We start from the raw sequence: 17,716 nt of genomic DNA, 5'->3' as shown, positions 1-17,716 counted from the left end.
ATGGAGAACAAAAACAGACATCAAGGTACTGATGCTAGCTAGCCCTTTAAAAAAAAAAACCTGCAAAAGCTCCATGGGTCTGGAAAGACTCGCAGGGTATGTCTACACAGCAAAGAAAAACCTACGCTGGCCCGCACCAGCCAACTCAGTCTCATGGGGCTTAGCCGGAGGGGCTGTTTCATTGCTGTGTGCAGGCTTCTGGACTCTGGAGCTGTAGGATCCTCCCACTCCACAGGGTCCTAGAGCCCGGGCTGCAGCCAGACCCCAGAAGTCTGCACAGAAATGAAAAAGCCCCACAGCCTGAGCCCCACGAGCCCGAGTTGGCTAGCACGGCCAGTACACAGGAAATTTTGGGCAGGAGATGTGAAGGTACAGGCATGTTTTCATAGCAAGGGAAATGCAGGTTAGCTATGAGACCAACCAAGGCCAGAGAAACAAGATGATCTAGGGAGAGAGGGACTGCATGGCTGAGAAGACAAACCCTGAACTGCAGGAGAAGGAACCTGGACGCCCCAGAGGACTCAGACCCCTGCCCAAAGAATACTTTGGAGTGGTGAGGAAACTAAGGCAGGAAACTGCATGGAGGGTGTTTTGTTTTTTTAAAATGGATCTGTGTATCAAGTACAGAGCAATAATGTTTTATAATCCTTCGCAAAGACTGAGTTCATGAGCTTGCAACTTTTAGTCATGGGTTACACCTATCACGTGCCCCCAAGGAATTAATCTGTGACACCAGAGCATTCATATGGCTAGAGTTCTGGGAGAAGGTTTCTTTAAGTCTGAGTGGTCAGCACTAACTTTAGGGGCTTGGCAGTTGGACTGCAGGGTCTAATCTCTCAGGAGAGGGTGCTAGATAGCGGATTTTCACCCCAAGACTATTTCTAGAGACAAGTGCCTGACCTCTGTTCAGACTTCAGAGGCTTAAAGCTCATGGAATCCAGTGGATGGCTTCCTCACAGCAGACTGGTGAGTGCCCAAGAGAGCTGTTCGACTAGGTTTGTGACCCACCCCACTCCCATTTTGACAGAATCTAATCAGGATCTCCCTCCTATACAACAATATGGCAAGGGCACGGTGGTCATGACCTCCTAACACTGGTTCCAGTATTATCAACTCTCAGTATTTTATCATGAGTCTTACAATACTGTTTGTCTTTAAGCCCCAACTCCTGACATTCTTTGATTATGTGAAAATCCATTTTCATTAAAATATATACACACACATTTTATATGTGTGTGGTGTTCTTACCCTCATGGTGGTTGAAAAAAAGCTTGAAAACTTCTGAGAACCCCATATCTACCCTGTAGGAGCTGACTGGGAAACTCACACTGTGAAGATCAGAAAGCCTTCTGATGGGGAAACAGAACTACAGTGTGAGACAAGTTTAAAGACTCTAAAATAAGACAATGTTTTGTTTATTTGCACGGGAAGTGGGGGAGGGGGACTGTAAGAAAGTTTCCAAAGAAATCAGTAATAGCCTTTTCCCACAGAAATCTGGAAAATCGTTCCTTTTGGCCTTCCTATTTCTTTAATTACAGTTTTTCAGAGAAGTCCCACAAAATTATATTTGGCTCTTAGTCATCTTGACAGTGAAAATGGGAGAGCTCAAGTGTACATGCAACAAATCATAAAAGATTTCCATAGCACATTCTGTATTCAGCATACGTTTACAACTACCAGGGGCAACATGCAGCCTGCATCTCTTTACCTGTATCTCCCTGAGATCTCTAAACTTCTTGACAGTGTAGCAGAATTAAAATGGATTGATCTGTTTGAAACTTCTAAGAAACTAAATAAGTTGATTTAGACTTGCATATGAAAGCATCACAGTAAAGACAAAAAGTAAGCTGCCTGCTTTAAAAGACAATGAAAAACATATCCACAGTCAGAAGAAAGTCAATACCAAAATATTCATAGCACCCATTTAATCAAGACACAACATCTAGTGTCTTGAACCTCTTTAACAGCATGTGTTGTTTCAACAAAGACATACTATTCAAACATAACTGAGAATGTGTTTCAAGGTAGCCTGTTTCCTCTTGTTTTTTCCTACCCCCCCCCCCCCCAGATGTTCTGGTTTAACTTGGATTTAAACTTGAAGAGTGGTCAGTTTGGATGAGCTATTACCAGCAGGAGAGTGAGTTTGTGTGTGTATGGGGGTGGGGAGGATGTGAGAAAACCTGGATTTGTGCAGGAAATAGCCCAACTTGATTGTCATGCACATTGTGTAAAGAGTTGTCACTTTGGATGGGCTATCACCAGCAGGAGAGTGAATTTGTGTGGGGGGGTGGAGGGTGAGAAAACCTGGATTTGTGCTGGAAATGGCCCACCTGATGATCACTTTAGATAAGCTATTACCAGCAGGACAGTGGGGTGGGAGGAGGTATTGTTTCATATTCTGTGTGTATATATAAAGTCTGCTGCAGTTTCCACGATATGCATCTGAGGAAGTGAGCTGTAGCTCACGAAAGCTTATGCTCTAATAAATTGGTTAGTCTCTAAGGTGCCACAAGTACTCCTTTTCTTTTCACAGTATAGTTATTAGCTTGTGCATTGGTCTTGCAAGACTGAGAACTCTACAAAGGACTTTGGGTCTGTTATCAAAGATGGTATGAAGTGGATTAAAAACGCTATGCTGGTAGAGGACCAAGCACAATAAGATCCCTGATCCTGATTGAAGTCTCTAGGTCTACTGTCTTACAAATAATAGAAAATTAGAACTTCATGAATTCTTCTCACAAAGGCTTCATTCACAGAAGTCCAACACTTCAGAGATTGGCACTAGCCCAGAGGTACTTTAATAATATACTTATTCAAAGGCTATTTTGTAGCTTTTTTTATCATCATCCTTTCCAAATATCTGCTCTCATTGCAACAACCTCTCAAATTCACGTTAATCTTGTTGATATTAGTTTTCAGAGGGTTAGCATGATAAGCAGTTCTTGACATTTTTAAACAGAGAGACAAATGGAATTATAAAAGAAAAAGGAAAGATTGGGAGCTGTACTCCAGCTATCCTTAAGGCTGGATGTATTTGGGGCTTTCTTCAATCTAGTTCTCAACTTCTCTTTGTACCAGCTCCTGCTGACTTCATGGTAACAATGCTTTCTATTTTACATTGAATATTACTTTACACTATACACTGTAATAAGTATAGCAAGCGTAATGACACACACTATATGTAATATACAAACACACAGAGCCAAGACAATTGAGAACCAAGCTATATATTATTACTGAAAAAAAACCTAATCAATAGCTTTGTAATGAGAACTGGATGTAATTCCTGTGTTATTTGTTTCCAGGAAGCGACAGCAAATGTATGCACAAACAGTTTTCCCTTTAAGTTTGCTAAGAGCTAGACACTGCCCTAAAATCCCATGCTCAACAGCCTCAAGGAATCAATGTCACTAAGTCATGACTGGCCTTGTGAATCTAATGGCAAAAACCTGCAACAGTTTTACTAAAAAGCAGCCCGTCGCTCTCTATTCCTATTTGGGGAAAAATGTTTTACTATTAAATCAAGATACATAAAACTATAAATTAAAAGGGATGAAAGAATAAGTCTGTTGTTTACTCACAGCCTGGAGACAACGTAAAAAAGCCCACAATGCAGACTCCCTCTTATCACACTAATAGTGCCTTTACACCTGTTCAATAGGCACTGCTCTCATTAGGTCCAAGAGTGGTTGAGCGGTAACTATCTCCACACCCACAGTAACATAGAATCTGGCCTTACTCTGCCAAACTCCTATAGTCTCAGACTGTGTAATTTAATTTAAAGGCATTTTTCCTTTCTGCCTTTGAAATAAAACAAATATTTTATATTATGTGAGACACAGAGAATGAATTCCAAGCATCAGAGTGCTTTTTGTTCTCTAAGATAGCCAGAACTTAGAGTATGCTGCCATGACAGATGGTGTCTCCAACAGACCCGGTAGGGAAATTTCCAGTGATTTATTCACCACCCTATTCAGCTCACGATCCATCTAAGATAATAAAACAGCATGGCTAGCATTCAGCTTTTTTATGCTTTCCTCAAGCCAAATCCAGCCATTTGGATGAGACATTAAGGGAACAATCACACAGAAACAAGCAGAACACAAGAAGAATTGAGGTTCACCAATTCCCATTCCCAGCAGTTACAGGAAATCCATCATGCAGAATACGCTCCCCTCATCCTGTAATAGGCACTTCATGCTCAATGCTTCAGAGAAAGAGGAAAAAAAATCACTAAGGCCCCAGCCAATATGCCTTGGGCAAAATCCTTTCCAGTCTCAAATGTGGAAACCAGTTAACTACATGCGCGTGACCAACAACTGCCACGGTCAAACTATCTAACCCCTTTCATGCTCTGGGAGAACATTAACAGCCAAATAAAATGTAGAAATTTTACAGGGGAAATTAAGAGTGACAGAATCTTTTCCAGCTCCTGCTGGACCAATGTTACTCTCTGGGTGAGTCGTATGAAAGGGAAGAGCTTGTATTGCTCTTTCTACCCCTCTACCCTCACTGTAGCATCTCAGAAGGCTCCATATGGGACTGAAAGAATTAGCCATCCTTGTTTCTTTTATTAGCCAAGGCAGGTGGAAAGGGATTAGTTTAAAAGGTGACCTGGAGTGAAGTGGGTGACAAAACCCTATGAACTTCACATAGAAGAGATTAATGTCTTCAGCCTCATGCAGGTGAGAACACTTCCTACCCTTACCAGCCTTGTCTCACAGAGTGAGGGAGCCCCTAAGCATAGATACTTGGATAACATTCTCTCTAAAAATGGTACAAGATGTATTTAAAATTCTCTAGGTCACTTACTGAACTTGACCAAAGGATGAAACTCTCTTTGCTATCATAATATGTAACAAAATTACATGGAGCCACTACAATGCACAGGAGGCATTTGTGTGATTATCACAACAGGAAATTATTCCATGATTTCACTCACCCAAATTAACGGGCTTCTATCACAGACACAAAGACAAAACATCCAAGTTTCAGTCTAAACTTACCATATTTTTCAAAATTTAGACTCTGAGCCATACTGTATCAATTAGAGATATCGATTCAAAATTCTGTAACAGAGTTTGTTCACAATTTTGGTGTTTGCTTTTTTAAAATCATAATGTCTCTGTGAGCTGGAAAGATTTTTGTGGTGCTCAAGCTTCAGATTGAGAAGTGACATAATTCAGACTCCCCCAAATTATGGGACCCTCTGATGTACAAGATATTCACAGTAGTCATAACAGACCTGGACAATTAACTTAATATAAAAAAAACTCAGAATGCTCCTAAAACCAAAAAGGATCTTCTAAGAACTAGTATCAGGATCTTATACTGTGGCAAGAGTAATCAACCTGTCCAGTTTTAATCTTTTTGTTATCTGCATTTAGGAATTTTTAAATCTGCATGAAATACTAATCTGTAAATTAAGAAATGTGATTATCATTGCACACATGGATTTCTGGGGTGAGCTTTTCATATGCATGTTAATGTGTCCCAGTCTTCGTAGGTGTTCTCAAGGATGCATGTTCAACTCAAAGCAAAAAAAGTAAATGGAAAATAAGCAAAGGATTAGTTATTACTCTAAGTGAGTATAGTGAGAACAAAAATGCCATGACCCAACCCAAAAACAAAGATCCAGTTGAAATGGACATAATTATAAACAGGAAATAAGGCATCCAAAGCAAAAGTCAGAATTTTATAACACCAGAAAGGAGGAAACTACAGTTTTGAATACTTCCCCAATTTCAAATTGGTGGCTTTTTGTTAATTGAGACTTGAGTACTGTGATACCTAAAAAATAGTCGCAAAAAAGTCTCCAACTTCTTTTTAACTTGACTAAAAGGAAAGATAGATATGATATCTAACTTTTCTTCTAGACAGAGCTCACATTGTGCTCAAAAGTCAGAGTGACAAACTACAGTAGCACACTCAGAGAACACAGCCAAGAGTGTCAGAAAGCCAAGAGACATTGATCATTGTTGAGAAACAAGTTACATGCAAATATTCTGGAACTGAAATTAAAGGCCAACTGAGAGAATTTTATATATGCCCCACTGCAGGTACATAAAGCTCACCTGTTTATTTTCTTTTTTTTCCCCCTGCAGCAATGACCACCTTGTCTGTCTTTGGCTTCGCTTGTTATGTACTGGGAAAATTCAGGCTGACACCTGCCAGTAAAACACTAAGACTGCCTGCTCAGGAAGAGAGGGAAAGTGGTAACATATAGATTGGGCATGGGCATAAAGAAAGAAGTCTTTTCCCTGCAGAAATATCAGAAACAGACCTGTGGACGTCATTGTGGGCAAAGATCACAAATGGATATCACTGTGAGCAAAACAACCTGAAGGTAAAAAAAGTCTCATCACATGAGCCAAAGAATATTTCAATTAGAGTAATTTTAAAACAATTTTCTGAAGTAGACACGCACAAATGTACCTAATGTGTAAGTTTATATTGTACACTCAGATCCAGGAATGCATATGCATACGGCTAGTTAAAAGTACAGCTAGCCATTTTGAAGTATCAGATTGAGTGCAATTAAGGTATTCTTCTCTTAATACCTTGTAGTCCTCAGGGCCGTATAAAGAGGGCTCTCTCAAAGAAAAGACTCATAACAGGAGAAAAACCTGGCCCAACAACTTGACTAATAGATCATTTTGTTTTTGCAAGAGAGACTTTTGATAGAGAGGAACCATGGGGCTTTGCTTCCTGGTACCAGAGGAGAGAGAGAGAAAAAAAGATTATGGAATGAACATTTGCACTTTTCTGGAAAGAATGTACGTGATTTTTTATTCTCATTTCCAAATCCTGCCAGTCTCATGGCACCCTCAGAGATTACTCACATACCTTCCTGTATGGTGACCAAAGAATAGGAGTACAAACAGAGTGATGAAGTTGACCTATTTGAAAAAGAAACATGAGTGTTTCCTTTACCTCAAGTGCCCAAAAGCGTAGCAGGCGTCTCACAAACAACAGTAAGGACTATATATGTTACTTATATGTTGCCTGTCTTTACTGTTTCTCTCTCTCAATTGTAAGCTCTTTATTGGCTCAAAGCACTTCATCCAAAAGGAAAGAAAGTGACCAAGCAGAAAACTCTACTAAAATACTAGGAGGACAGGGGATAAGCACTGGTGGGTTTTTTGCTTGTTTTACCTGGCATTGGCTGCTTTAAGGTCACAGAAGTGTGTGAGTAAAGTTTTCACTACATCGCTGCAGACAACTTTCACTACATCAATGTGACTCAGCCTCTGTCGCAGCTGCTTGGCGATTTCCCAGAAATCTTCAGATAGCAGGTGGTACAGCTGTCCTTCATCTTTGCTGAGGTGCCCATACCAGGACAGAATGTAATCTCTGTAGCTGTAGTCAAACACTAAAAGGAGAAACAAAACAATAAATAGCAACAACGGTGAAAACACACAGGGATAGTACAAAAACAATTAGCTCAGGAACAGGTTGCATATCTTCTTCTTTAGGTTTAAATTCTCTCTCTTCAAAGAAAGAAAGGGCAGCAATGTTATATTAAAGAAATCTGATCCTAAGAGAAATTACCAGAGGTCACCATGCAAAAGCCTTAAGTGGATTTGGTCTGACAGTCAGGTTACTGGTCAAACAGAAATCTCGAACAGATACCTGTATCACAAAACATGGATTTTTTTATATGAACTACTAAATTATCTACATCTCCCAAGTTTGCTGAGGACTGACGCAATTTGTTCTTTATACATGCGTCTAAACAACCTTGATTTCAAAGACACACTTAAAAAACATGTACAGGCAGTGTTTTTCCCCCCCAGCTGAAGGACAGTGTTGAACCACATTGTAAGATTATAGTAGTTAGAGAAAGGAAAGCGTTATTAGACTATTTTAAGGAGACACCATAAAAAAAATTAAAACTTGAAAAATTAAACATTTCCATAAGTCTGAACTATAGTTATAAGCAACAGCTAAGATTACTATAAATGAAAGTAATTAGGAAAAACTTTTTGTCAGTATTTTGACAGCACTTTGCGTATAGCTCGTTACACTATTTTGCTTATGGTCATATAGGCTTGAAGTGTTGTATACCAGTCATCACTGCTCTGGAGGAAGCGCAAAGAAGCCTGCATATCAGCTGTGATCACAGATGTAAGCAAGATACAAAATGAAAGTCTGTACCGGTCACAGTGATAACTAAATAACAAGGGGGAAAAGAGAGAGAAGAGTGTGTGAAAACCTGAGCAGGATCTTTAGCAACTATCATTTGCTACAGCCTGAGCTCAGGTCAATGACCTATAAAAACCCTCCCAATTTGTCAGAGTAATCCCATCGGTTGAAAAGCAGTCAAATGACTATGTTATTTTTTACTTTTGTTCACTTGAAAGAGAAGAAGACTACATCTTGTATTTCCTTTTTTTCAAACATTTTAAAATTTTATTTAAGAGTAGAGATGGTCAAAAATTTTCCATTTGAATGTTTGTTTGTTTTTACTGGAAAATACCAATTTGACTACATTGAAATGTTTCAGGGGAATCCATTAATTTAATCAAAATCTGACCCAAAAATATCCAAGTGCTTTATTTTATCGTGTTATATATAGGTTAAACAAAGCCATTTCATAAGATCGTTTCAATATTTCCAAAACTACATTTTCTGGAAATTTTGTTTCACAAGAAATTTCAAAATTTTTACTTTTTGTTCTGATTTGGGATGAAAGGAAATTTTGAAGTGTCAGAATTTGCTATTGCACAGAACATAAGAGTTTTAACCAGTTCTATTTAAAAGGCTTTTCTGAGTATCTGAGCATACTATATATGTTAATGGATTTAGCCACACACCTTCTGAGGTGGGTATTATTATTATTCCCATTTTACAGATTTGAGGCACAGAGATTATCTGGCCTATCAAATACAACAAAAAATAAAAGAAAAAATAGAAAAAGAAAGCATATTACAGTGGAACCTGCCTTAAACAACCACTCAAGAGACTGGTAACAATGGTTGCTCAAAGATGGAGGCCTTCTGATAAAGGTGGTAAAGAACTGTCCTCAGTACATGTGGGGATAATTTGGGGTAATATAATGGGATTTTGACTGATTAGGGTAATTTCAGATACATTATTCTACCATGACAACGTGCACTTGTGTAAGTAAATATTCTCTTGTCGCTGTCACCTCTTTCATTCCTCAACCATCCTCCTTTTACTGTTTTGTTATTCCTCTTTGTAGTGTCATTTCTGAAAATAGATTGTAAGCTCTTCAGGACAGGGCTCTTTTCTTTTCTTCCAGTAAGTAAGACATGCAACACTTTTAGGGTGCTGTAAAATAATAGCAGAGCACTGTGTTATGGTATTTGTGGCCATTGTTTGTAACAGGCAATGTCTCACTTCTTGTTCTGAATCACGTGTGACAATTCTCTTGTAGATACATTTCTCTGTCCCAGAATTAACACAATGGGTCAAAGTACTGTATTCTTTAGGAACCTTCTGCCTTTGAGGCAGAGTCATAGTAGCAAAGAGCGATGGCTAAGTTTCCCTACGTACATAACTACAAAATACGAGAAACACTATCCCCTTCTAATACCATAAAGTATACTCGCTTTCAAAAAGAAGGGTGCATTAGTCCTTAAGTCACCATTACCCTCATGGCAACACCTTTCTAAAATCAACTTGGGATCCTAGTTTTCTCCACAATCATAAGAATCCACAACATTCACTTTCTCCTTGTATTTACAGCAATTCGGCACAACATTCAAATGTACTGATCTCTACAGTATTTTGAGAGCAGAATTTTTATAAACATTACTATCTAAATAACTCACAAAAACATAGAAATAAATAAGTCAACAGTATATTTAACACACTAGATATTTGTCACCATCTCTCCCCACAAAACAAGCTGTTTAAAACCATCTTCAAGTCACATTAAAACATTCAGTTTTTCCCTTTCTCTATCAAACAGATGCTCAAGGAGGAGGATGGAAAATTCTGAATATGTAAAATTGTACCCCCCAGAGGATTTATTTTTACATTTAAAAGGGTGCATTCTAATATTGTTTTTATTGTACGTTAGAATTTATTGTATGTTCCTCTATAACGGGGTTCTCAACCTTTTTCTTTCTGAGGGCCCTGCCCAACAGGTCCCAACAGCCCACCTGTGCCACAACAACGTTTTTCTGCATATAAAAGCCAGGGCCAGCATTAGGGGGTAGCAAGCAGGGCAGTTGACCGGGGCCCCACTGCCACAGGGGCCTTGTGAAGCTAAGCTGCTCAGGCTTCGGCTTCAGCCCTGCGTGGCGGGGCTTGGAACCCCAGGCTTCAGCCCCATGCGGTGGGGCTTTGGCTTTCTGCCTTGGACCACAGCAAGTCTAATGCAGGCCTGCTTTGCGGACCCCCTGAAACTTGCTCGGGCCCCCCCCAGTGGACCCCGGACCCCTGGTTGAGAACTACTGCTCTATAGCCTAAATCAATGCCTTATAATTTTTAGTGTTTCTAAAGCACATTGGATCGTCATCTAGAGCTTGATTCAAAGCCCACTGAATTCAATGTAAAGACTCACAGTGACTCCAGTCCATAGTTATCTGCAACATACAGAGTGATGTTAGTTTTTGATTATCTCTTGTAAAAAAAAATTGTGCCTCAAAAATTATCAGAGGTTCTGTGTTTGCTCACATTTTACATTGATCAAACTCTGCCAAGTTATCGTTTCTCTTCAGCACTATAAATATTACTATTGTGTATGTAATTACGATTATCCAGGTACTCTTCTTCTAGCCAAGAGCTGTTAGTTGTGGGTTTAAGAAAACTCCAAATAGCTGAAAACCATGTTTATCCAAGTTGAGTCTTGCTTAAATGTTGTCTCTAAACTACTTGCCTTTTAAGTGTAGTAACAAATAAAAAAGGTTTTCAAAACCTTTGTCCATAGAAAAACTATTCCTTTTTTTTAATTTTTTTTTTTTAAAAAAGAGTCAATGCACTGTTTTTGGTTTGGATGTTACACTTCCCCGTATTGTCTTCTGCCCACATTTTGAAGTGTTGTGTTAGTGGTTAAGAATCAGCCAGTGAAAGAGACTAGAGAAAAAAGGTCTATAATTAATAGTGAAACTAGTCTTTTCACTGATAAGATGAATGAAGTGCAAACAAAACAAATCAGTATCCATGGTAAAGGCTGAAAAATCATTTCAATGTTAATGATCCACGGTATTATTAACTAACAAAGTCTTACAGAGATCGGTGTAGTTACAAAAATGGTCAGTATTTTGGGGTTGAAGAGCATTTTTCCTGTTAACAAGGAAAATTATTGTCTTTATTATTACGTATATAGTTTAGTTCTTGTTCTCATTTTGAACACCTAGCACCCAATATTTTATTTTAATATCTAACAAGCTTGTTTTGTAATTTTCCCTCACCTTGTTTCTGTTACTTGTAACAATAATCTGTAATTAAGGATGGAAGAAAGCAAGCTAAAGAGTTTGTCTTCATGCTATTATCTTAGAGAGACACGGTGGGTGAAATAAAATCTTTTACTGGACCAACTTGCAGTAGTCCTGACCTGAAGAAGAGCTCTGTGTAAGCTCAAAAGCTTGCCTCTCTCACCAACAGAAGTTGGCCCAATAAAAGATGATCTCTCACCCACCTTGTCTCTCTAATATCCTGGGACCAGTATGGCTACGCTACATACATGCTACTACTTGTCAGGGGAGATCGGGAGACAACTTGGCCCTGAGTACTGAATATAAGTAAAACAAGGTTTATTTGGTGACAGCATATGACTACACTGAATGGGGATGTTGCAACACCGGCTCTTTTTCGTGCACTAGCTCAAGCTGAGCTAGCACAAGTTTGTCTACCCACATTTGGAATCATGCCTCTCAGTGGCAGTGCAGACATTACATACCTTCTTTTGTTATGCTTGGCTCTGGGGTGAGAGGAGAGTGGCCAAGCCAAATATAACGACTAGTTATTAGCATGTTAGTATTGCAGAAGATATATCTCCGTACTGTAAGAAATATTTTTAGAAGATATTAAAATTAGACTGATGCCTGAACTTGTACTGGAAATAATAATACAATGAACTACAACCAAGCAGTAGCATCACTGGCGTATTAGTTGGGAGGACAGAAAAAACTGTGAGATGAAATTTAAGCTAGTTGCCAAAGTAAGGGAAACGTAAGTGGACACTATACAAAGCCATCACAGAAGAAGGAATGACGTTAGGGTGATCAGTTAGCAAATGTGAAAAATCGGGAGACTTTGTGTTCCAGTTGCTTATGAACAACTGTATGTGCTGTCTGCATATGCTATTAACAGGCAGCATACAAATGAGCATTAGTAGTCCTTAATTTTGCATTCATAGATTACAAGGTCAGAAGAGACCACTGTGATCTTCTAGTCAGACCTCCTGCATAACCATGAATTAATTCCTGTTTGAATTAGAGCATTGCTCTCAGAAAAAAAACATCTACTCTTGATTTAAAAATTTACTGTAATGGAGAATCCAGCACAATCCTTGGTAAATTGTTCCAATGGTTAATTAACCTCGCAGTTAAAATTTTGCACCTTATTTCCAACCTAAAGTTATCTAGCTTAAACTTGCAGACATTGGATCTTGTTATATCTTTGCTAGCTTAATGGAGAACAGAAATTTGATAATAGAGGACTCTTCAAAGTCCCTATAGACTCTGATTGAATCACCCCTTAACCTTCTCCTTGATAAGCTAAATAGACTCAATGAGCTCAATCTCTCATATAATGCAGGTTTTCTATTCCTTTAGGCTTTTCTCTGAACCTTTTCAAATGTATCTACATCCTTCTTGAATTGTTGACACCAAAACAGGGCACAGTATTCCAGCAGCTGTCACACCACTGCCAAATACTGAGGTAAAATAACCTTTTTACTCTTACTCAATATTCCCCCATTTATGCATCCAAGGATCACATTAGCCCTTTTGGCCACAAGATCGCACTAGGAGCTTATGTTCAGATGATTGTCCACCATGACCCCCCAAATCTTTTTCAGAGTCACTGCTTCCCAGGATAGAATCCTGCGTCTTGTATCTATGGCCTGCATACTTTGTTCCCAGATGCGTAATCTCACATTTGCTTATATTTAAATGCATACTGTTTGCTTGAGCTCAGCTTACCAAGCAAGCCGATTTGCTCTGTATCAGAGACCAGTTCTCATTGCTATTTATCACTCCCACAATGTGTGTGTCATCTGCAAACTTTATCAGCAATTGTTATATATTTTTTCCAGTTCATTGTTAAAAATGTTAAACAGTGTAAGGTTAAGAACCGATCTCTCATAACCTGTGATAAATGAAGGGGTGGGAGGGGGGAGAGTAGTTCCCTTTTATGGACACCCAGCCAGCCAGTTAGCTATAAAACTCCGTTCGTGGTTGTTCTCTACTTGCTTTACCTGTAAATGGTTAACAAGCCCACAGGTAAAAGGAAAGGAGTGGGCACCTGACCAAAAGAGCCAATGGGAGGGCTAGAACTTTTGGGAAATTGGGAAAAATCTTCCCTTTGTCTGTGTGTTATGGTCTCCAGGAAAGAGGGGAAGAGGGAACAGTTATGCTGTAAGAAGCTAAAGGCCAGATATGAAAATCATCCAATCATATCTAGACTACTGATTTAACAACCCAGATATGTAAGTACATAAGGAATGTTTAGAAATATGCGATTAGGTTTATTTTGGTTTACTTTTTATTGGCTTGTGGACTCCTCTGTATTAACCCCAAATGCTTTTGTTTTGCTTGTAACCTTTAAGCTGACCTCAAGAAGGTTATTCTTGATGTTTAATTTTTGTAAGTGGGTTTTTTAAATCTAACAAAAGCATAAGTTCCAGATGTATTTTCTTTCTTTTTGTTTTTAATAAAATTTACCTTTTTTAAGAACAGGATAGGATTTTTTGTGTCCTACGAGGTTTGTGCATACATTGTTTAAGTAGTTGGTGGCAACAGCTGATTTCCTTTGTTTTTCTTTCTCAGCTCTTCCCCGGAAAGGGGGTGAAAGGGATTGAGGGTACCCCACAGGAAAGAATTCCCTAGTGCGTCTTTCTGGTTTCAAAGGGGTTTTTTGCACTTGGGTGGTGGCAGCACCTACCCATCCAAGGTTAGAGAGAAGCTGTAACCTTGAGAGTTTAATACAAGCCTGGAGTGGCCAGTATTAATTTTTAAAATCCTTGCAGGCCCCCACCTTCTGCACTTGAAGTGCCAGAGTGAGGAATCAGCCTTGACATACCCTACTAGAAACACACCCTGCTTGAAGACAATTCCGTTTACAACTACATTTTGAAACCTATCAGTTACAACTCTAATTTTCAACAAGTTTGCTGATGATGCAGAATAAAATCCAGCTAACTTTCATCAACCTATGCTCCCTAATGAACCAATACATGTAGCATCTAGCTCCTGGGCTCCTCCATAGCTGAACAGCACCAACAGTAGTAGAAACTTGTTTTGGTCAGTATAGCAGATGTATCTCAATTGCACACATGGAAGCAAGTATAAAGACCAAGAAAGCAACATGTATTATTGACTATAACAACATCGTATTAGATAATTTCTATCTACTAATCCTGTTGAAATTTACTACATTTGAGTTTTCCTTTGTCTTTTACAATGGTTAAAATGAAGAGATGCCAGTGATAGTGCGACACTTACATTTTGTGACTTTCTATTGTCTATAGAATTATTACATCTTTGAAGATTCCCTTCCTTCCACCATTATTTTAATCCAGGACAAAATGTGTTGTATCGGAAGAATTTTGCATCATATTTTGATATCTTTACACACTGTTGAGTAGCATCTCACTTTGCAAGAAGTCCCCTAAACATAAATGGGATTACTTTTGCAAGTAACTGTTCACCAATCTGAGTAGAGATTCACAATCTATCCACTCATGCTCCCAGGTAAGACTCACCTTCTTTCAGAGCTTTATCCATGTTATGAGAAATGACCACCCTCCTAGACTGGAGCGATTCATGTGCATTTCCAGACAAATGACTCTGAAATAAAAGAACACCTATTACCAAAAATAAAGAATTAAGCTGCTTAAGAAAGAAGAGAAAAAACAAAGCCCAAAATAACAGTAAAATCACCTGCTTTTTACAAGACACTCCTGTTATCCAAATTATTAAAACAAAATCGATGGCATTTTCCTAAAACGTTGACAAGGACACTTGAAGTGAGAATCTTATGACATACTAGGGTTTAAATTCTCTGATTTGCAATAATTCTATTATATTTCCTAAAGGGCATTGTCTCCTATTTACAATCTCATCAGTCAACAGTCGGACACTTGCCAGGTCCAGCACTCTAAGCAACTAAAAAAAATGTTCTAGTAAACAGTGTAATGTTTTCATAGATTTACAAGATCTCAGGGAAGCAAAATTCCTGGACCAGCAGTTCACTTGGATACAAAGACAAATGTTGCACCTTGGTACACCTCAGTGAAAGGCCAGTAGCAAACATTAAATCATGGGAGCATTCTGTCAAAACAGGTTTTGCTCAGCCCTGTGAAATGTTTTAAAATGTGAGCCCTTTAAATTTTCCAAAGCACTTTTCTATTAAGTAAAGTACTAGCCATGAATATCCATGACTACTTATTTTTAAGCTAATTACCTAAATAGGCATTTTTTAATTTTAAGATATTAGCCTCTACAGCACCAAAGGGAGGCTGGGGGGGAGCGACGTCCACACCAGAGTGTGATTCTAAAAGCATGTCCAGAAGGAGCAGGCAGGATCTGCAATTCAGGCCTTGACTACATTGGAAGTAGGATGCAGCCACATTGCTGCCAAACCGACCTAACTCCGACAGATATGGAGTTGCACTGATTGCAAACCAGACTAATTATGTTGACTTAAGTGCACAGATCTGTTAATGGGAGAGAATTTGTAAATGGATGCAAGACAGTCCCATGTTATTCCAGTACAACTTTTAAATACAGAAAAGGATTCAGTCCCTTGCTGAAGAGACAGCACTTTGGAAATGTTCTCCTGGTAAATATAAAAGTTATTGAAAGAAGGGGGAAAACGTGCAAAAATCTTTCCTCTAAATCTGGGGAGAAGTCCAAACACAAATGAAGTGTTAGAACTTATATCTGCCAAAACTGTAACCTGATTTAAAGAGAGTCTGATGGCTCAGTGCATTTTGGTGCAATTAATACACTATCTTTTTCTTACGATACATGTATAGTGTCTAGCACAGATGTGGGCAAACTACGGCCCGCGGGCCAGATGACCATCCTGCCCAGCCCCTGAGCTCCTGGCCCAGGAGGCTAGCCCCCAGCCCCTCTCCTACTGCCCCCCCTCCCCTGCAGTTACACCGCTGTGCGGGCAGCACTCTGGGCAGCAGGGCTGCGCGCTCATGCAGGACAGCGTGTCAGAGTGTCTGGCTTCGGCTCGGCTCCCAGACATTCTGCTCTGGGCGGCATGTTAAAGGGGCTGGGGGGTTGGATAAGGGCAGCGGTTCCTAGGGGGCAGTCAGGGAGCAGGGGATGGTTGGATAGGAGGTGGGACCCCGGGGGGGGGGGAGCAGTTAGGGGTGGGGGGTCCCGGGAGGGGGCAGTCAGGGGATGGGGAACAGGGGGTGGTTGGATAGGGCAGAGGTTCTGGGGGGGAGGGAGAGTCGGGGGGGGATGGGGGGGCAGTTAGATAGGGGGTAGAGTCCCGGGGGGGGGGTTATGGGTGGAGGTCCCGGAGGGGGCAGTCAGGGGACAAGGAGTGGGGGGGGGTTGGAGGGTGAAGGGTTCTGAGGGGGGCAGGAAGTGGGAGGGGGCAAATAGAGGGCAGGGGCCAGGCTGTTTGGGGAGGCACAGCCTTCCCTACCTGGCCCTCCATACAGTTTTGGACCCCAATGTGGCCCTCGGGCCAAAAAGTTTGCCCACCCTTGGTCTAGCACAACACACTTCTAATGGGTTCTCGATCCCCAATCAGAGCCTTTAGGTGCTACCATTATAGTAATATTTTTTATAAATCATAGCACAATCAATGAATTAACCTTACACTATTTCATAGAGTTCTTTCATATGAATGTCTCCTAGCACTTAAAAGCTAGCATCATAAGCAGGTAAGGAGTTCCACAGATCTGGAATGCCATATATAAGGAGAGGACTTCTCTTTCCCCTTAGGCAGAAAGGATAGTTTGGACAGCTGAGGGTTTTCTAAACATTTTCCTGAGCCTGTAAAATACTAACAAAAATATTTTGAGGATTCTGATTTGCTACTTTTGAGACAATTTGTTTCACACAGCAAATTCATAATGCCAGTCATGGCATTACTTCAGGATTTATGTGCCTTATTCATAGGATGGAAATAAAATTATTCCCCATGTCTCAATTTAAAAAGAAATGGGAAGAGAATCAGCTGCATAAATATTCCAATTACATTTCTAAAGAAATTTAACAGAGTGATACTTCAGAGGGTCCTGGAAACAAAAGCCATTCAAGTTTTCCCCTAGGATCATTCTCTAACACACACACTTGTTTACATTATATAGTTGCATTGAGTATCTTTTTCCTCATTCTAGAGTAGTGATGGATCCAATGGAGCATCTGCCACAAATTTCTACATTCAAAACTAGTTCTAATGTAATCCAGGACAAAGAAACTATACATATTAAACACCTATTTTTGCCTCATATCATGGGACTTTTTCCTTCTTCTCAACTCAGTACCTCTTTACAAGCAGAGGAAAGGACGTCAGCTCAATACTTTAAGAATAGATCCCTTTCTGTATC

At 39.7% G+C, this 17,716-nt stretch overlaps 1 protein-coding gene across 4 annotated transcripts in view; it reads right to left on the bottom strand.

Moving 5' to 3' along the window:
• The window catches only part of SNX25 (sorting nexin 25), a 148,101-nt gene that overhangs the window by 113,506 nt on the left and 16,879 nt on the right, over positions 1–17,716 (bottom strand). For all 4 annotated transcript variants that reach the window (XM_073341842.1, XM_073341841.1, XM_073341839.1 and 1 more), the window contains exons 2-3: positions 14,900–14,984; positions 7,156–7,372 (exon numbers count right to left, since the gene is read on the bottom strand). In XM_073341842.1, coding sequence (XP_073197943.1) covers positions 7,156–7,372; positions 14,900–14,984 — 302 coding nt within the window. The remainder of the gene's footprint in view (positions 1–7,155; positions 7,373–14,899; positions 14,985–17,716) is intronic.

Source organism: Lepidochelys kempii, chromosome 4, assembly GCF_965140265.1.
Source record: "Lepidochelys kempii isolate rLepKem1 chromosome 4, rLepKem1.hap2, whole genome shotgun sequence".
In the NCBI taxonomy this organism is placed as follows: Eukaryota; Metazoa; Chordata; order Testudines; family Cheloniidae; genus Lepidochelys; species Lepidochelys kempii.
The sequence above is the reverse complement of the archived record's forward strand: the minus strand, read 5'-3'. Positions and strand labels throughout refer to the sequence as shown.